The sequence below is a fragment of the Pogona vitticeps genome, chromosome 4 (assembly GCF_051106095.1).
Source record: "Pogona vitticeps strain Pit_001003342236 chromosome 4, PviZW2.1, whole genome shotgun sequence".
Classification (NCBI taxonomy): Eukaryota; Metazoa; Chordata; class Lepidosauria; order Squamata; family Agamidae; genus Pogona; species Pogona vitticeps.
Genome location: NC_135786.1, coordinates 131,782,998 through 131,800,526, shown reverse-complemented (window position 1 = coordinate 131,800,526; position 17,529 = coordinate 131,782,998). Strand labels below are relative to the sequence as shown.

Sequence of the window (17,529 nt, the reverse complement as noted above, 5' to 3'; positions counted from 1 at the left end):
CAACCTTTAAGCTGCGGGCCCTTCTGTCAGCTCCCTTTTGATGGCTGCACACTTTATAGAAAAACATTCTAAAACAAAAACACAAACTTAGTTCTTGCTTCTATGATTCGACTGGTATAACATATAAAGGAGGACATTATGCATTTTCAACAGCGGGGATGGGTGACCACTGATTTTGAGTGGCACATCTTTTCATGGGAGAAAACAGAACTGGATCACACTACTCCATAATGGGCAAAACCGCCTAAGCAAGGTGCAGAGCTAGTCAACTTTCTAGACTAGCAGTCTGAACAGGAGAGATTTCAGCTGTAGATCTGGTCTAGCTCAGAGCTGTTCAGCTTAGTATATATCAGCACAGTTTTTGGCAGAAGGTGGAAAAGAGGGAAACAATAGAGATATGGAGATTTTTTTTTTTTTTAAGCTCTGGAAATAGCCCCAAAGCCCAATTATTCTCCCTTCTGCAGTGGTTTCTTCCCTTCCAAGAGCTTAAACGTTGGTGAGATGCCGGTTGTAATGGAGAACTCCTGTCATCACTTTGTTGACTGCCAAAGTTTCTTTATGGAAATCTCATTCAAGGTTTCTGGCCAGACTATCTGCAGTACTGGTGGAAGCAATTGTGGGCAATAAGTGGTGATTATAATTTTGATCTATTTGCAGGGGAGGGGAGTTGCTTCTGGTGGTTCCATCCTGAAAAGTCTAAGCTCCTGCCACAGAGGACTTCCTTAATTCTATGCAGTCTGAGGGTAGGGATTGGCCTTTGCTCCCCCGCAGAGGGTTTCCTGGGTGCAGACCCAAGATGAAAGGACAGAGACAATGCATCTCCACCCTTTTCCTGGGTGGCTACATTCCCAGGTTGCTTGCAAAAAAGAAAGCAGCTGCTGGGAAGCCACCACCATTCTCCAGACTATAGTTAAAGTGACATTTTGACAGCAACAGATGTTAGTGCTGATCCCTGGGACCTGCTTTCCTCCCCTAAAAATGCACAGCATTTCCAAAGAACGACGCTTCACTTTCAGTGCAATTCAGCTGAATTTGTCTGCTTCTTTGGTTTTGTTTCCAAGTGATGAAGATGAACTGAGAAAGTCATTGTCAGAACTGGTGGATGATAAAGTTGGTGCCAGTGCCAAGAAAATGACAAGAATAGTGGATGGCAGTAATCCTTTCCTGGATGTTCCCCAGGCCCAGAATGCTGTTACCTACAAGCATGGCATCCTGACGCGGAAGACACACGCTGATATGGACGGGAAAAGAAGTAGGTGTTATGAGCGGGACATGGGAGAAAGGCAAGGGAAGCACAATGGAGGGGGCAGAAAGGCTTTTGAAAGGATAGCCCCCACCCCCTGTTCTTCCGTGATGCAAATTGCAAATAAAAATGGAAGATACCCTCTTTGTTTCATCTTTTTTTAAAATGTGGCTGCATGAAAACTGCTTTATTTTGGTTTCTTCCCACTGTACTCTAGTGACTTTTAGATCCAAATATGCATTTGGTTCCTTTTTGTTGTGTATAGGCATCAGCCCAGAGGGAGTATGGAAGCTTATCTAACTTTCTTTAGAAACCAAAGGTTAAAACAAGAACAAAGCTGCAAACACAACAAAGCAGGCCCACAATTAAAAATTTAAGAGAGCTTCCATTCTTTTTCTAGACCTAACTAGAAACTGATCCTTAAAGGGACACATGTTTAAACAAGTGTTCCAGAGACCGGTGGTTTTCATCCTCCTGCTCCCCCTGATATTCTGGATTTCATCTCCCAGAAGCCTTAGACTGGCACTGCTCAACTCCAAAGCATCAGAAAGCCTGAGGGTTGAGAAACACTGCCATATACCACATGTACAACAGGATATCTCCAAACAATGTTTAGGGTACATGATCCTCCTGTTTTCCATCAAAATGATTCCTGGATATTATGTGGGAAGAAGTTAAGGGGCTCTTAATCACACAGAGCCTAGTGCTAGATTAAAGGGGTGACCTCTTGGCCAGGATGCCTATGGCAAATATTCCTTAAATTGCACACACACTCCATGCACATTTTAATGGTAATAATCATGTTTTGTCAAGTCTGTTCTAACTTATGGCGACCCTTTTCAGGTCTTTCCCAGGTAGAGAATACTCTACTCCAAGGCCACACAGGCTGGCTTTTCTCCCTAGAGGCACAGATGCACATGTTGGCTCCAGAATAAAATAATGCACCACATTTTAATTCCTGAGGATTTGGAACATGGTGGGTCAAGAAGCAGGGATTTAGCATTTGACTTCTGTCTTAGGTTTGAAAATAATGAGACTATAAATGAGATTTAAGAGAGTTAAGAGGTTACTTCCTACTTTGATGTAAATAACAATCTGCATGTTTTAGCAGTGTGTGTATGTATCATAGAGAGGGAGCACCATATTTATTTTTCCTGCCTCATCAATTATGTTCTTCTAAGTCTGCAGGATTCACTGTCTTTTCCATTCCTCACCCCTTCCTATCATGAACCAAGAGCTGGGGTGGCCTCTTATTATATATACCTGCATTTGCATGAAGACACAAAACTGATCCTTTCCAAGCAACTAATATATTCAGACTATTCAGTGTGAATATATTCCCTTTTCCAAAATATTGCTTCAGAAGCTGCCCTCATCTATTGTGCTTGAAAACTGCTGAGGAGTGCCTTGCTTTGGGTGGCGGGAATGACATGGTGCAGAAGACTACACTTCTCTTCCTCTCTCACACACACAAAGGAGCCTTGCCCTCCTTTCCTCTCAAACCCTCACAGGCAAGGATATGTGGAAATCAATGGGGCTGTGTTGTGGGCTGCTATCCTTTACTCCTACTTGTCCTCACTATCTAAGTTGTAGATTAATTTAGACATACTGTTGTTATAAGAGCTTGGAAATAATTCATTTAATATTAATTCTTTACACCTTACTAAGCTGCTGCTTACATGATTAAACAGCAGTGATGATGATGACAACAACAATGATAATGATAATAATGATAATTTTAGAACTGCAGACCTGGAAGGGGACTCTGTGGATCATCAAGTCCAGCCCTTGTCAAGGAGCCACAGTGAGGAATCAAATCTCCAACTTCTGACTCTGAAACCAAGTATCTAACCCACTGAGTTATCCAGCCTTTTAAACAACATACCGTATTTTCCATGTATAAGACTATACTTTTGTCTAAAAACTTTAGACTAAAAATTGAGGGTCATCTTATACACGGAAGTAAGCTGAGGAGAGGGAAAACAAGTGGAGGGGAAAGCAGGCATCAAAGTGATCCTGCAGTGCTTTGATCCCTTTTCCCCTACACTTGCTAAGCCCCACTTAGATTTCTTAATTTTGGCTTAGAAAAGTGGGGGTGTCTTATACATGGGGGTATCTTATACACGGAAAACTACATTTCACTCTGTATTGTTAGCTTAGGGTAGTTTTGGAGAGTGGCGCTATTATAAATTATTTAATTTCTTTAAAAGATAAATTTGCATTTGTTACTACATTATTAAAACATTTGTTACTACATTATTAAAATTATTTAATTTCTTTAAAAGATAAATTTGCATTTGTTACTACATTATTAAAACATCTTATTAAAATATTTTTATAAACATAGTATTAAAACATATGTATGTGCAGGAGGAGGGATCAATGCCCCAAATTCCTGCCAACAGTCCCAATCCCAGCAGTGGAGTATTAAAGTCTCCCCCGGTTCTGAGGCTTCCAAAGGCTTCCCCCCATCAAAAAGGGATCCTGAGGGAGTGTGAAACTTTTAATGACCAATAAAATCCCATGGCTGGTGATGTCATCAGTTTGCATGGACATAACTTTATACAAGAGGATTTTGGCCATTGTAGCAGATTAATGTTACAATTTTTGGTAAAATGGTTAATGTTAAGGACTTTTTTTATTTTGTCTGAGGAGTTTTACTGTCATTATCGAGTCCTGATGTATCTTGTGATATTTCATTCTAGCCTTGTAATCAAGAGAAAAGAAATGTTTAACTGTTTGTTTTTTCAGCTCCCAGAGGACGAAGAGGGTGGAAGAAATTTTATGCTGTGCTTAAAGGAACCATCCTGTATTTGCAAAAGGTAAAGGTGGCCAGCCACACCATTGGATAATGCTGTAGGGTTGTTTACTTACAAGACAGGATGTCTCACCAAAGCAAGGGTTTCTACATAAAGCAAAATACACCATGGAGGAATGCTAGAAGGCCAGCCACCTAGGAGGAGCTGCACTGCGATGGCTCAGCCTGAGGTGGCCCGCTAGCCAGTATTCTTTCTCTAGCCTTCCATAGAAAAGAGGCTGCCTTGGAAGCTCCCAGGCAGGCTTTGAAAGCAACAGATTCCTTCTGGTTTTTCACTCTGCTGCAATAATGTGAGGAAATTTGGAGAGGAGTGTCATATGTATCCTGTATATAAAGATTTGGATTCTGTCATGTCCCTAAACCCTCAATGAGCAAGCATCAGTGCAAGTGGCTGTTCATGCATAGAACAAAATGTTCATTATCACAATCTTATTAATTTTGCAGGACATGATCTTCTTCCTTTTTTCTATGCGGCATCTGGGGGATTTAATCAAACAAGATGGATCCTTCAGGACATATCACACCTGCAAATGTACCACTCCAACACACTACATTGTACATAATGCTGTACATCTAATAACGTAACATAAATCAAGGTGCAATGATACAAAAAATATTTTCTTAGGGTGTGACTACATCAGCAAGATGAATTAGAGCAATTGCTATCCCAACCTCAGAATAAAGATGTGAGACAAAGATATGGGTTAAATATGGGCCACTTTATTGATAACATCAAATACAAAAATGACAATCCTTTGCCAAAAGAGGGGGCCTGCTGTAGTGTGGAAACAGGTGAAAGGCAGGGGTAAGGTGATACCCCTTGATCCATAAATGGGCGAGTCCCCGGCTCCAAGTTCCAGTGGTCTCCAGACAGCAGGAACCTGGCCAGCCACTAATAAACATCTCCAGACCTCAAGCCATCTTTTGCTGGTGGCTGTTGGTCCAGCAGTGGCCCAGCACATCCTCCCACCACAGGCACTGTAATCGCATGATCCGCAGTGCTGGGAAGTCAGATGCACTATTGGATTAACTGATATTACAATTGGATCACACTAAAAATACCTGTTATTTCCGCACCACCTGCCTATGTGACCACAATTTATCCACCAAAATGCCAACAACCCTCATCCAGTGTGGGATAGGTGAAAAATCCCCGCATCCAAGAGCCAATCAGGATGAAGGTCAAAAATTCCTATCCGGCCCCTAAAAGGCAACCAGAAAAACTCACACTAGAAAAAGGGAGGGCGAGTGGCAGCCTGAAAAAGAAGAGGGTGGTGCAAGGGGGAATGCCCTTTAAGTACTCTGGGCTTTCCCGCCGCTCACACAAATTATTGTGAGACTTTAAAGGCTGCCTCGCTCTATCCCGGGTGGATAGCAAGGACGGATCACACTGGCCAAAGGCGATGCCTTGCCAGCGATTGTGGCATTTGGCTTTGCATTGGCTTGACTTAACAGTCTTCTTTGCCACTGCATTTGGTATAGATGACCACACGAAGGCCCCCAGGTTTTTCAATGGCAGGATCCACAATGGTCCCTCAATCCAATGCATTTTCATCTGTGCCCACAGCCCTTTGGTACCGCCCTCCTGCTGATCTCCAGTTCTCCTTTCATGGCCTGTTGTCAAGCCATTGGGACTGTGTAAAGAACTGTACAACAGAAGGGGAAAAGGGACAGTTTTGCAAAGTTCACCATACACAAACATAGACATGTACCATGGAAATATTGTAGTCTGCTGGAGTTAGCCAGAGTTAATGTAGCAATGCAGTGATAAGGTGATATAGCACTGGACTTAACACTTTGTCTTAAAAAAAAATAAACAAAAAATACTTAGGTGGGACTCGTGAGAAAGATTGTGTGGTGGGTGATCCCAATGCCAAAAAAAAATCACATCCTGACTTGCTACCTCACCAGAAAACTACACAAAGTCATGTCCCCCAGTTGTTTAATAGAATGAAACAAATGAACCCACAGGCCAAATACCAAACCAATGCAGTTAGAAAAATGTAGAAGCTCATAGCATCAAGGGGAAAGATCTGGAGTTGAAGGGAAAATTGAGGGCTAATTTGCATTGATCTTTACATTGTGTGATCATTGGGGTGGGGTGGGGAAATACTTCACCTTATGCAAATGCCAGAGCAAATTGCAAAGTATTTTCCAATGCAGTTGCACACTGCATAGGAACTCAAAGAGTGGGTGCACAAGATTTTTTGGAGAACAATACCCATAATCCCTGGGTGCATCTGATGGGAGCTACCAATCAAAATGTCTGGCATTGCAGAAATTCTGACCTCTGTACTAACTCAGTAGTTTCTAGAGGAGTGCTGACAAATGAATTCTGTGCTCCCATTGTCCTTTGGATCAAAGTCACTATTTGTTGACCTTTTCCCATACAATCTGTATTACCCCTTGGCAGATGCCTCTTGAGTTTTTCCTCTCTCTTTTCATGCTTAATTTATTTTCTTCACTTGAGATGTGTGTTTGTGGGTTTTTTTTAAAGGAGAAACTAGATAAACATCTCCCAGGTATAATTTTGGAAGCCAAGTAAATCCCTTTCAGCCTGATTATATCTTGCATTATTGTCCTTATCTCTCTTTTCCTTCGCAGGATGAATACAAACCTGACAAAGAACTTTCTGAAGTAGATTTAAAGAATGCCATTCGAATTCACCATGCCTTAGCCACAAAAGCCTCTGATTATAGTAAAAAATCTAATGTGCTGAAGCTGAAGACAGCAGACTGGCGGGTGTTCCTCTTTCAAGCTCCGTAAGTGCCAAAGAATAGCCAGTGCTCGGCTATTTTTGGTTATTTTTGGCCAATAAGAAATATGGTGAAAGTGCCTTCAAATACATGCAGAGTGCCTCCAGGCAGCCAGCCAACATGGCATGCCCACCCTTGCCGCTCACTAGTCTGAATCAGTTGTTCTCTTTCTTATAATGAAACATGGCCTCACTTTTAACCAAAGCTAAAGGGGTAGAAAGCATGGTCTTCTCTTCTTTCCCAGAGAAATCTACACCTAGTTTTCTTACATTCCCCACAGCAGAGTTTCACATCTTTTTAATCAGTCTCTAGAGGACAAAACAAATGCAGTTATTGGTTTATTTGTTTGTTCACCATTTGTTTACCGTTCGATAAGGTAGGGGAGGGGGAGAGAGGTTGAAGCTCGTTGCAAGGGGTGCTGCTGAGGCACGGAGAAAAGCTGCAGAAGAAAGAAAGTGATAACTAAATGACTGAAAGAGATATCTGAAATTCCCCTCAGCCTTCTACTAGTCAGTCTGTGATTCCTGCTCTCTATCTAATAAAAATTACCTTGGTGCTGGAGGGACCTGCTTTCGTGCTACACAATATCTATGTGAAATTATTTCAGCCAGAGATGTGGTGCAATCAATGAGCAGCTTTATGTCACCTTTTCTCCTAGTCCAAGGGTAGTGATAGCTAGCAAGATAGCTTCGTGGTTTAGGTCTCTGGCAGTGGAGCCAGATGCTGGGGGGTTTGATTTCCTACCCTGCCTCTTAGCAGAAGGGCTAACCTGGGTGGCCCTGGGCAAGCTGCACAGTTCCAAGATGCTCCCCAGAAGATGGGAATGGTGAACCACTTCTGAGTATTCTCCACCTAAGAAACCCTGAAAAAGGGTTGCCATAAATCAGAACTGACTTGATGGCACATGATGATTATTAAGGATAGTGACTGGTTTCCCAAATGAGTAATCGGAGACTGTTAACAGGTCCTTTCAATGAGTTTATGCCTCTCATTTGGTAAGGAACCAGGCCACTCTCATAAACGCCATGGCGATTTTCAGATTGAATTGCTAATATTTGCTCTGTGTAGCTTCCTCAAGATGCAGATGTTCGTTTAACATTTCCTAAAGAGAGATACTGTACATTCATTGTAGCTAATTTCAAGTGCAGAGGACATACGTTCCTGATATTAGGAGAGATGAACTAGTTACCCATTAATATCTCAGCATGTAAAGATAAGCATCAAAGTTGTAAACTGGGGGGAGAGGCAAATTGTCACGATGTTGCTGAACTGCAACTCCAAACACTGCACATAATAGTCTGTACTACCCAGTTTCCATGGCAATAAGACCTAACTTGAAAATAAGCCCTAGTATGATTTTTCAGGATGCTTGTAATATAAACTCGACCCCAAAAATAAGCCCCAGTTAAATGAAACCTCACCCTCCACTATTGTGCAGCTTTGTGCAGCAACCAGAAGATGACATGGCTGCATTTGAATAAATGTAGATTGTTGTACATTAAAAAAAAAACTTCCCCAGAAAATAAGCCCTGATGCATTTTTGGAGCAAAAATTAATATAAGACCCTGTCTTATTTTCAGGGAAACACAGTAGTTAAGACTAATGGAAATCTGGGGGATGCATTTTGCTAGCCTTGCTCCAAACTGAGGCAAGGATGAATTAACTGTTTACCTCCAGCTTCTATGTGACCCATCAGATGAGGGGTTCCCCTTGGGCCAGAAGCTGCCCATGGTCTGAATATCCAGACCATAACATTTGCTTCTTTTCACAGGCTGTAAAAGTTCAAAAGGACTACTTGCAAAGAGAAAGATAAAAGCACCAACTCTTTCCTATAAAGATAAAGGCATTTAGCCCCAATCTCTAACCATTTTTTATTTGGGTATCCTTCCTTCCTTCCTTCCTTCCTTCCTTCCTTCCTTCCTTCCTTCCTTCCTTCCTTCCTTCCTTCCTTCCTTCCACAGAAGCAAAGGAGAAATGCTGTCCTGGATACTGAGAATAAACTTGGTGGCTGCCATTTTTTCTGCCCCTGCCTTTCCAGCTGCTATCTGCTCCATGAAGAAATTCTGCCGTCCTCTATTGCCTTCTTCAACAACTAAGCTCTGTCAGGTAAAATTTCTGTGTGTTTATGTGTAACACTATCTCTCTGTGTGTCAATGAAGAGCAGGAAACTAGCTTTGTAACATTAGAATAGCTGCCAGGCATACATCAGTATTGGTATTCCCCAGGGAAAGTATATAATGTAATTTACATGAACAGTTCTATACTTGAAGAAAGACAATACTAAAGAAAAACTAAAACCTAGTCCATGCAGCACAATGAGCTGATAGAATGAATTTCATATTGTAGGTGGAATGTACTATTGTATTTTTATATGCTCCCCTGTTTAATACTTCCATGTAAAAGGAAAATTGGTGCAGCAGCAGAGAAAGAACTGGGCTATCATCTTCGGTATATTTTTTTAAAGTTCTGTTTGCAGGACATCTCCCCACCCCACCCTGGCCTCCACTGAGAAGCATTGGATAATAGCATTCCCCACCTGCAGTCTGAAATAGTTCTGTCCATTCATCCAATTCATTCCTGCCTTTATTGCTACCTAGTCCTGTGCATTTGCACTCTATGGGAAGGATTGGACATTTATATTCCTTAGTAAAGTCATGGGTTGCACTGCCACAGGTAAATCAAAATTAATTTGTTCCTATCAAAGCTGTCATGCCTACTGGGCATTCTAGACAACCTTCAGCTAAGCTCTCCCCAATTCTGTTTTCACCACAGCCAATTTGGAGCTGCATCCCATGTGATGTAATGAGCCACTGTGGGATGATGCTCATGTTTCCATCCCCACACAGAATAAATAAGCTCTGGGACATTGTAGGATATATAAATATTGACATTCAAATCAATGCACATGGTATGTGTGGGGAGGGGGTTTGAGGGATCAGGAGACACTTCAGTGTTTCTGGGTCCTGATGGGGCTTAGTAGTTTCCCCCAGAGTGACAGACACTGAGACTAGAACTGTCCCCTTTGAGAGCGCTGGCTGGATATTAAATGTATTTTTACATAAAAATTTTGAAATGAAGATCAAGAGAAACTGCTTTTTAGATTAGAGCACCCAAAATTCCTTAATCAGGGTAGCCACTGGCTCTATTGGCTGGGGATTCTAGTAGCTGTAGCCCAGAAAGGTTCTGTCCCAAATATCTTTGGAAAAAAGTAATATATCTGCCATCAGGAAATGCCCTGCATATGTCTTAATTTCCTCTGACATCTTTCTCTTTCCACATCACCTCTCCAGGAGGAGCAGCTGCAGTCTCATGAAAATAAAATGAGGCAAATTGCGGATGAGTTAACTGAGCATAAACTCCATCCCGTGGTGAAAGGCCTCAAATCCAAAGAGGCTGAAGAATATCGTTTGAAAGAACATTATTTAATATTTGAGGTGAGACTTCTTCCATCTTGTAGATGACTAACAATCTCTGGGCAAAAGGAAGAAATCAAAACATCCAGAGACCAGTATTCTCTTTGAAATAGCTTCCTTCCAACTCCATGGCTGAAATACTCTTGTGCAACTTTACACCACACAAGCCAGATGATGCCATTATCCAGCAACCAGAATATTTAAATTCTCTCTCTCTCTCTCTCTCTCTCTCTCTCTCTCTCTCTCTCTCTCTCTCTCTCTCTCTCTCTCACTCACTCACTCACACACACACACACAGAGGGAGACACACAGACACAGACACAGACACACAGAGACACACACACACACACACACTTTCAGGTTCTGAGGCTCAGAGCTTTGGAAACCTCAGCACTGAGGAGAGGTGCCTTTAATAGCCAAAAATGGCTGTTGGATTGCCACCACTAATTATGATCTGGTGGCCATTTTCTTTACTGTTAAAAGCTGCCACTGCCAAGCCTTGAGTATCTTACACAGCTGATCTATGGTCGTAATAATAATGTTAAAGTTAAAGTAACAAGTAAATATATATATATTTAGATCTTCTTTAAAATCAGAAGAGGCAAGGAGTCTGGCAGGGAAGAAGGGGTCTGTAGTTATGTTCATGGCTGCGATACAAAGAGCCAAGAGTCTTTGGGAACCTAGGGTTCATTGGAAAACTGGGATATTTGGTGTAATCTTAGCCACACTTCCTGAACGAATGTGCAGACTGGAGTGGCAGTTTAGTTATCTGGTACTTTCCAAATGCTACAATGCCATTCTGGGCTTTAAAGTGAAGCAATGTATATTCTGAGAGAAGAAAGGCTTAGAAATGCATATTTTAATAATAAATAGTTTTAAAATAGACACTTGTGTATAGATAGTGTTTTGTGTATAGTCTGTATAGCTAAAAGTAAATTTTGTAGAGTCTTTTTAGAAAATAGAAATTAATGTGGAAGTAGAACAGCATAGACTCATGGGTGAGTAGTGTATGTGAAAGCTACATGGCCAGAAAGAGACAGATTTACCTTTCTCTAGGATTGGCCAAGATCCTTGGTGTACACATATGCCCTTCTGAGGCATGGAGGAATTGGTATGTCTGTGAACTCTTCTATCAACTTTTTTTTAAAAAAAAATCCAAGCATTTTGTTGTTATTTGAAAAGAACATTCATTTGTCTACAGGAGCTGTATTGGATGGCTTGAAGGGCAAATTTTAATCTCACTACTGTACTGTGATAGTTCATATTTATACTGTACTTTGAAGTGTAGGCAATACTTTATCTTTCTCAGCAATATTTATAATAAGTATGTAAGGTATGCTTTTTAAAAAATTATCCCCATGCTATCCCTCATCTTATTATTCCATTTATACTCTGTCTAACCATCAGTTAGCACCAGCATATGTTCTAATAACGAAGGTATTAGATGTGGACTCAGGAGACCTGAGTTCAAATCTCTGCTTGGCTCTGGAAGTGTAGTGTACTGGGAGGCAGCAACAGCAAACCACCCTTGGAATTTCTCACTTACCTCAAAAGCCCTATTAGGGCCACCATAAGTGAGAAATGCATTGGCAATATATAATAATAGAGTTTGTGCAGTGATGTAGGAAGGCACTAGACATGCAGTGTCATCAATCATCATTATCACCATGTTATTGGAAAAGAAGTTGGTCTAAAGCTGAGTGACTTACAACAACCAAAAAAAATGGAATCCGTTGTTAACCAGTGCTGAACAGAAATGTCACTAAATTCCTCATGCTTGACTATGTAGGCTGTTTCATGATGAGGAGTTTTCTAACCCACAACATGATACATTCTTTGAGGTCAAGAGTGGGGCAAGCAGTGCTCCCTGCTTTCAAGGCTTATTGAAAATGCTTTTGGAACAGTCTGTCCAAAACTGTCCTCCTTTCTATTTCAGAAATAAAGAAACCAGAAAGTCCAGAAAGAGTAGCTGATTAATAAAATCCATTATTGTGATTTTGTGCAATTTGCACAACTCATGCAATTTATTCAAATTCCAAGTGAATAAATTCCATTTATTCAAGTATAAATTACCCAATTTGATTAAAACCAAGTGAGGCCATAACAACAGAAAATATCTTGCCTTCTTGCAGAAAAAGAAGGGGGAAATGCAGTTCCTTGTCATCCACGTGAAAATTAGACAAGCTAAGATGTACAGTTGTGCCTATAACTGGAATCACAACACAAATTGTATAAGGAAATACTTAAGTATGACAAAAGCCACCTCTGACTGTGCTACTTTATGCTGACCAATGGTAGCAAAATTAGATGTTCAGGTAGAATGGAAGAACCCTTGCCTACCATTATGAAATCAGAGGAATACCTCCAGTACTACCAGACAATGTCTACATATCTGCTCCTCCTACAGAAATACAAAGGCTTTGAGAACCCCCCTTACGATTTACAACAGTCACTAAGAATGGGTTTCAGCAGTGTCATGGGATGATCACTGAGAAATACTGGTTCATTGTTGACTGCCTTCATCTTCAGAAGCAATATAAAAGTATTTATACTACTGACAGGAGGATCAATGACCAGGTACTGTCCCCCTCCATGTTTACTATAAAGCCAAGAATCTATGAATGATGCAATGTGCCAAAAAGATGAAGCAGAAAAGGAAGATGCTTTCTTCCTCTTTTCCAACCATGATAACCTTCTGACAGTCAGTGATTGGTGCCTTTTTCTGTGTTCCTATATTCTATATGCTATCTACTGAATGGATGGAACACTTTCAGATTATATATCCCCTCCCTGAACCTGGTTGTTCCCTATTGGTCTCTAGAAACCCAACAGGAAACCAAAGAACATATAAGCATTACTGTTGTGCCCTGTGATGGCGCCAGGACCAGACTGCATTCTGTCTGAGGTACTAGCCAGGGGCCCCTTTTTAAGAAAAATCTTTCTTTGTTGATTAGTATTGCCTCCCAATGGAGTAAGGCTATCAGTTTTCCTATTTTTATGAAGGGTACATGATTTGACCCCAATAACTACCTCCCCCTAAGCCTGCTTTCTATCATCAGGAAAACGTGTTTCCTACCATGCAATTAAACTGAAAGACTGGCTTAACTTCTGCAATATTATTGGCAAGGAACAGATTGGCTTCAAGGAGGGGTCTTCTCTGCTGGCTCACTGCCTGACCCTCTCTCATGCTGCTGAAAAACCCTCTAATTTACCAGCAGGGAAACAATTTGTGGCTTTTACTGACTTCAGTATTTGATTCAATTTTCTGAGAAATCCTGTGGAGGAAACTAGCAGATTTATCCATTTAGCCCATTGTTGTTTTTCATAATATTATTATCTTTCAGACCACTGTCCAAGTGAGATGTGGCTCCAAATGTCTGGGGAGAGGGGCAATGAGACAGCATGTGCTAGCTTCCCCTTCCCCCTCCATAGAACCTTTCCTGTGGAGATTTACCTCAGCTATTGAATCTAACAGGTTCTAATATCCAAAAGCTGGCCTCTACAGAGGTTTCTGAACTTCTTTATTCAGACAATATTGTTATCTCAGCCTAGCTTAGGACTGAAATTATTATTGGCTGGACCCCTTTGTTAAGAATTTAATCTTCATTTCTGTGATCCATTCTGGGCACACCTAAATGTGCCTCTGGCACAATTTACCTGAACACGGCAGTAGACTTCTGCTCAATACCAGGCTTGGCTTGGCGTCATGCTCTTGGGAACTGTCTATCCCTAAGTGAAGCTGTAGACTCCTACATTGATTTGATTGTGAGTGATCCATAAATCTTTTGGCAAAAAGATTTGGCCCAAAAGATTTCTTTCCTCGGTCTTTGCAAAGTAGAATTATGTAGGCACAATAGTATCCATGGCAGATCCATGACAAAACAGAGAATCTTGAATGTTGGCAGGCAGAGTCTGTCAGCTTTAGACGAGCAGCTGAGCACTCCTGATTCAACATTTCTCTTAGTAATGATTGCATTTGTTGAAGCAAATTGACAAGAGCCTTCATTTTAGCAAGAGCTAATACCAGTTAAAACACCAGAAAGGCACTTTGTGCTTATGTGGTATTGGTGCCACTGACATTACATTCATAAGGATACAAAGGACAGAATACCCACTTCATTTCTGGAACAGTTTCCTGGAAGATCTGATGCGGATCATTTGCAAACATTGTCATTTTGTTGTTCATGTTACAAAAAAAATTTAAACACTGAGACTGATGTTAAGCTACATATGCTGGATGATTTATAGTGAGTGATTCTGTAATGATTATCTGGCTTCTACTCTGTTTTGGCTGATAAATCAATAAACTGTTGTTATTCTACAGACACGGATAAAAGACAAAATTGTCATGATTAGTGTGAGTTCTCCCTCTTTTTTGTCTCATTCAAATGTGTAGCAGTAGCATACTATCCCTTTTTTCTCACTCACATGCATAAAAAAGGTGTCCCCTTTCTTCCTAAGCCAACTCACTTCTGGCATCTTACTTCATTCCATCATTTTTTCCCTTTGGGGAAAAACTGCACTCTGGAAGGTTCATGCTCCTTGTAATATCCATCCATCCATCCATCCATCCATCCATCCATCCATCCATCCATCCATCCATCCATCCATCCATCCATCCATCCATCCATCCATCCATCCATCCATCCATCCGCTATTTGCCACTGCTAAAGAGGTTACTCTCATTATACAGGCTGACGTATGCAACAGGATATTAATGTGTCACAACAGGATACGCAAAGATGACCTGATAATGTACTTAAAGGGCTGCTTATACATATAAATAATCTAAATAAATAAACCAAATAATCTAAATAAACCAACAATTGAAACAGCCTGGCACATAAACAGAAATGGCCTTTCTGCAAATTATCGAACGTGTACTGTAGCAAAAACATGCTTAATTCTTTGTGTTCAGCAGCAATCCATTTTGGGATTCTTTTCAGGCAAATCTCAAAGGGACCAAACAGTCGATTTGACCATTTGCCCTTCCTTAAAGCCAAAACATTTTTCTCTTGTGTGAGGGTGATAGATTTTTTTAAAAAACCACTCAGGTCACACAAAGAGAAATCTCCAGCATTTGGCTCTTATCTTTTCATGTGGACAATCCTGACTCTCCCTCTCAGGCTTTTTGTTCTGTTTTATTGTCCTCCACAGAAAAGCCGCTATGAGACGTACATCAACCTTCTGCATGTGAAGATAAAAGCTGGGACAGATGACCTAGAAAAAATTGAAGCCAACCTCTTCACAATGGAAACTGAAGACAGTTCCTTGAGGAAGACTTACTCTAGTCCTTCTATAAGCCAAGGACAGCTGCCTGCTGTAAACAGTAAAGTCGACAAGGACGTTACGGAACACAGTCCTTCCAGCAACCAGTAAACAGAGGTAGCCAGAAAGTGGTAGCTGGTCCTCCTCAACTGTGACTTAGGAGCACAATTATTTCTCAGATGTACATTAGGTACCTGAGGTAAATACTTTAACAGAAAATGAAAAATGACAAAGAAGTTTTAGTTTACACTAATTATCTCCTCGTGCTTCAGTGTTTCAGGATTGTAAACTGACCAGACTGGGTATGACTACTGTAAAGGTTTCCTTACTGTGCATGCAATAAAAGGAGACGTTTTCCATAGAGGAGCCAGGCCAATCTGTACCCGCTGCTTTTCCTTGTGGATGCCTGGATTTTCCATTAGGAAAAATGGAAATTAGGCAGCTCCTACACTACCTTGGCAATGGAGACACTACCAAATCTGTTTCTGTTGTGTGTTTTTAACCATAGTATACAGGTCAGGGGATGCAAGGGCAGTAGATGTGTAGACTTTCTACAGACTTCAACACTAACAGGTGCTGGACAGGGCAGAATATACTTTGAATCAGATGACCACTGTCACATCAGTTCTATAAGAGACACGTGCATCACCATAACTGCATTACCTGCCCTACTGCCAAAACTTAGATCCAGTTTTAAAACTCAGTGCCATATAGATACTTTGTAAAAAAAAAAAATAATGTATCCCAAAAATACTAGCTGGAAAAGAAAAAAAAATCTTTAACATACAGGGTTCTTAGCAGTGCTAAGTAATGTTTTTGAATTGTAGTAGCTTAATTATCTTTTTCCCCCCTTCCCATTTTGTAACAAAATCCCATCCAGCTTTGCTACAATCCAGGCTCTGCTGTTGCTATGCATTGAACCGCCATAAATAGCGAATTCACTACTGCTGCTGCTGCTGCTTCTCTCTCTTGTGCCCATTCCTTCTGCTTCTGCTTCCTGACATTCGAGCAACCGCAAGCCAAGCTACAAGTGTGGGGGAGGGTGGGGAATGGAGCTGCTGATCACAGATAGCTGTACATATTCTTTGCTGTCAGCATAAATATGCTCACTTAATGGGATGTTGTGCTTCTGTTCCTTTTTTTGGCTGTAAGAGAAATGATTCCGCTGCATTTTCAAGACCTCCAGCACTTTATTTACTGGTTGATTCATCTTCATCTTCTTTTCTAGACATGTTCACAGTTAATCAAGTTCCAGTTTTAAAGGATCTTGTAGCTGCTAATTACAGCGATTTACAGTTTATATTTTTGCAGCTTTTTAAAATGAAGTTAATAAAGAGATTTCTTTGGATTCTCGCTGCTTTTGAGGATTTATAAATGATTGCGTTTCCATGTTTCTTACCACTGAGAAGCGGTCACCCTGTTTTGCCACCCCCTTTTTTAATCTCTTTGGGTTTTTTTGTACAGTTTGATAGTTTTATTTGAAAGGATGCACTAAGAATCATGTACAAATAAATAAATGATGACGAACCTGTTAATAAAGAAGTTTAATTCAAAGCTGTGCTTGGTGTTTCTTTGGATTACTTTTAATTCAGCAGAACCCATATGGGCTGAATTACCCAAAGTGGAGAAAGATATAAATGAATAGGTTTGTTCAACATGGGCTGAGGAACCTCAAGACTGGAAGGCATTCTTTAGATCCAGCATTTCTTTCAATCCACCTACATCCGATACAGTTGATGCCTATGACAGTGAGAACCGGGATAAACTGTAACATTCTTAAACCCCACGCTTCTTTAAGAAATAATCAAACATGTTTCCAAAACCTTGAAGGAACTTTTCAAAAGCCTTTATAAACCTTCAAAAGGATCTTCTGGATTTCATTTTAAAATTTCCTCAGCAGGTTCCTGCTAATTTTTTTTTTCATTTTGGTTTTTTTCCTTTCCTTTTGTTTCCCTTGTGTAGGGGTGTTTTGTTTGTCTGTTTGAATGGAATAGTACTAAACTGAAAGCTCCCAACACCACAGTTATCAGC

At 40.7% G+C, this 17,529-nt stretch overlaps 1 protein-coding gene across 3 annotated transcripts in view; it reads left to right on the top strand.

Moving 5' to 3' along the window:
* Positions 1-17,052, top strand: part of PSD2 (pleckstrin and Sec7 domain containing 2) — a 92,723-nt gene extending 75,671 nt beyond the window's left edge. For all 3 annotated transcript variants that reach the window (XM_020799421.3, XM_078392521.1, XM_078392522.1), the window contains 6 exons: positions 1,062-1,252; positions 3,995-4,065; positions 6,666-6,823; positions 8,779-8,923; positions 10,108-10,251; positions 15,388-17,052. In XM_020799421.3, the coding sequence (XP_020655080.3) occupies positions 1,062-1,252; positions 3,995-4,065; positions 6,666-6,823; positions 8,779-8,923; positions 10,108-10,251; positions 15,388-15,609 (931 nt within the window). In that variant the 3' untranslated portion in view covers positions 15,610-17,052. The remainder of the gene's footprint in view (positions 1-1,061; positions 1,253-3,994; positions 4,066-6,665; positions 6,824-8,778; positions 8,924-10,107; positions 10,252-15,387) is intronic.
* Positions 17,053-17,529: the final 477 nt, after the last annotated feature.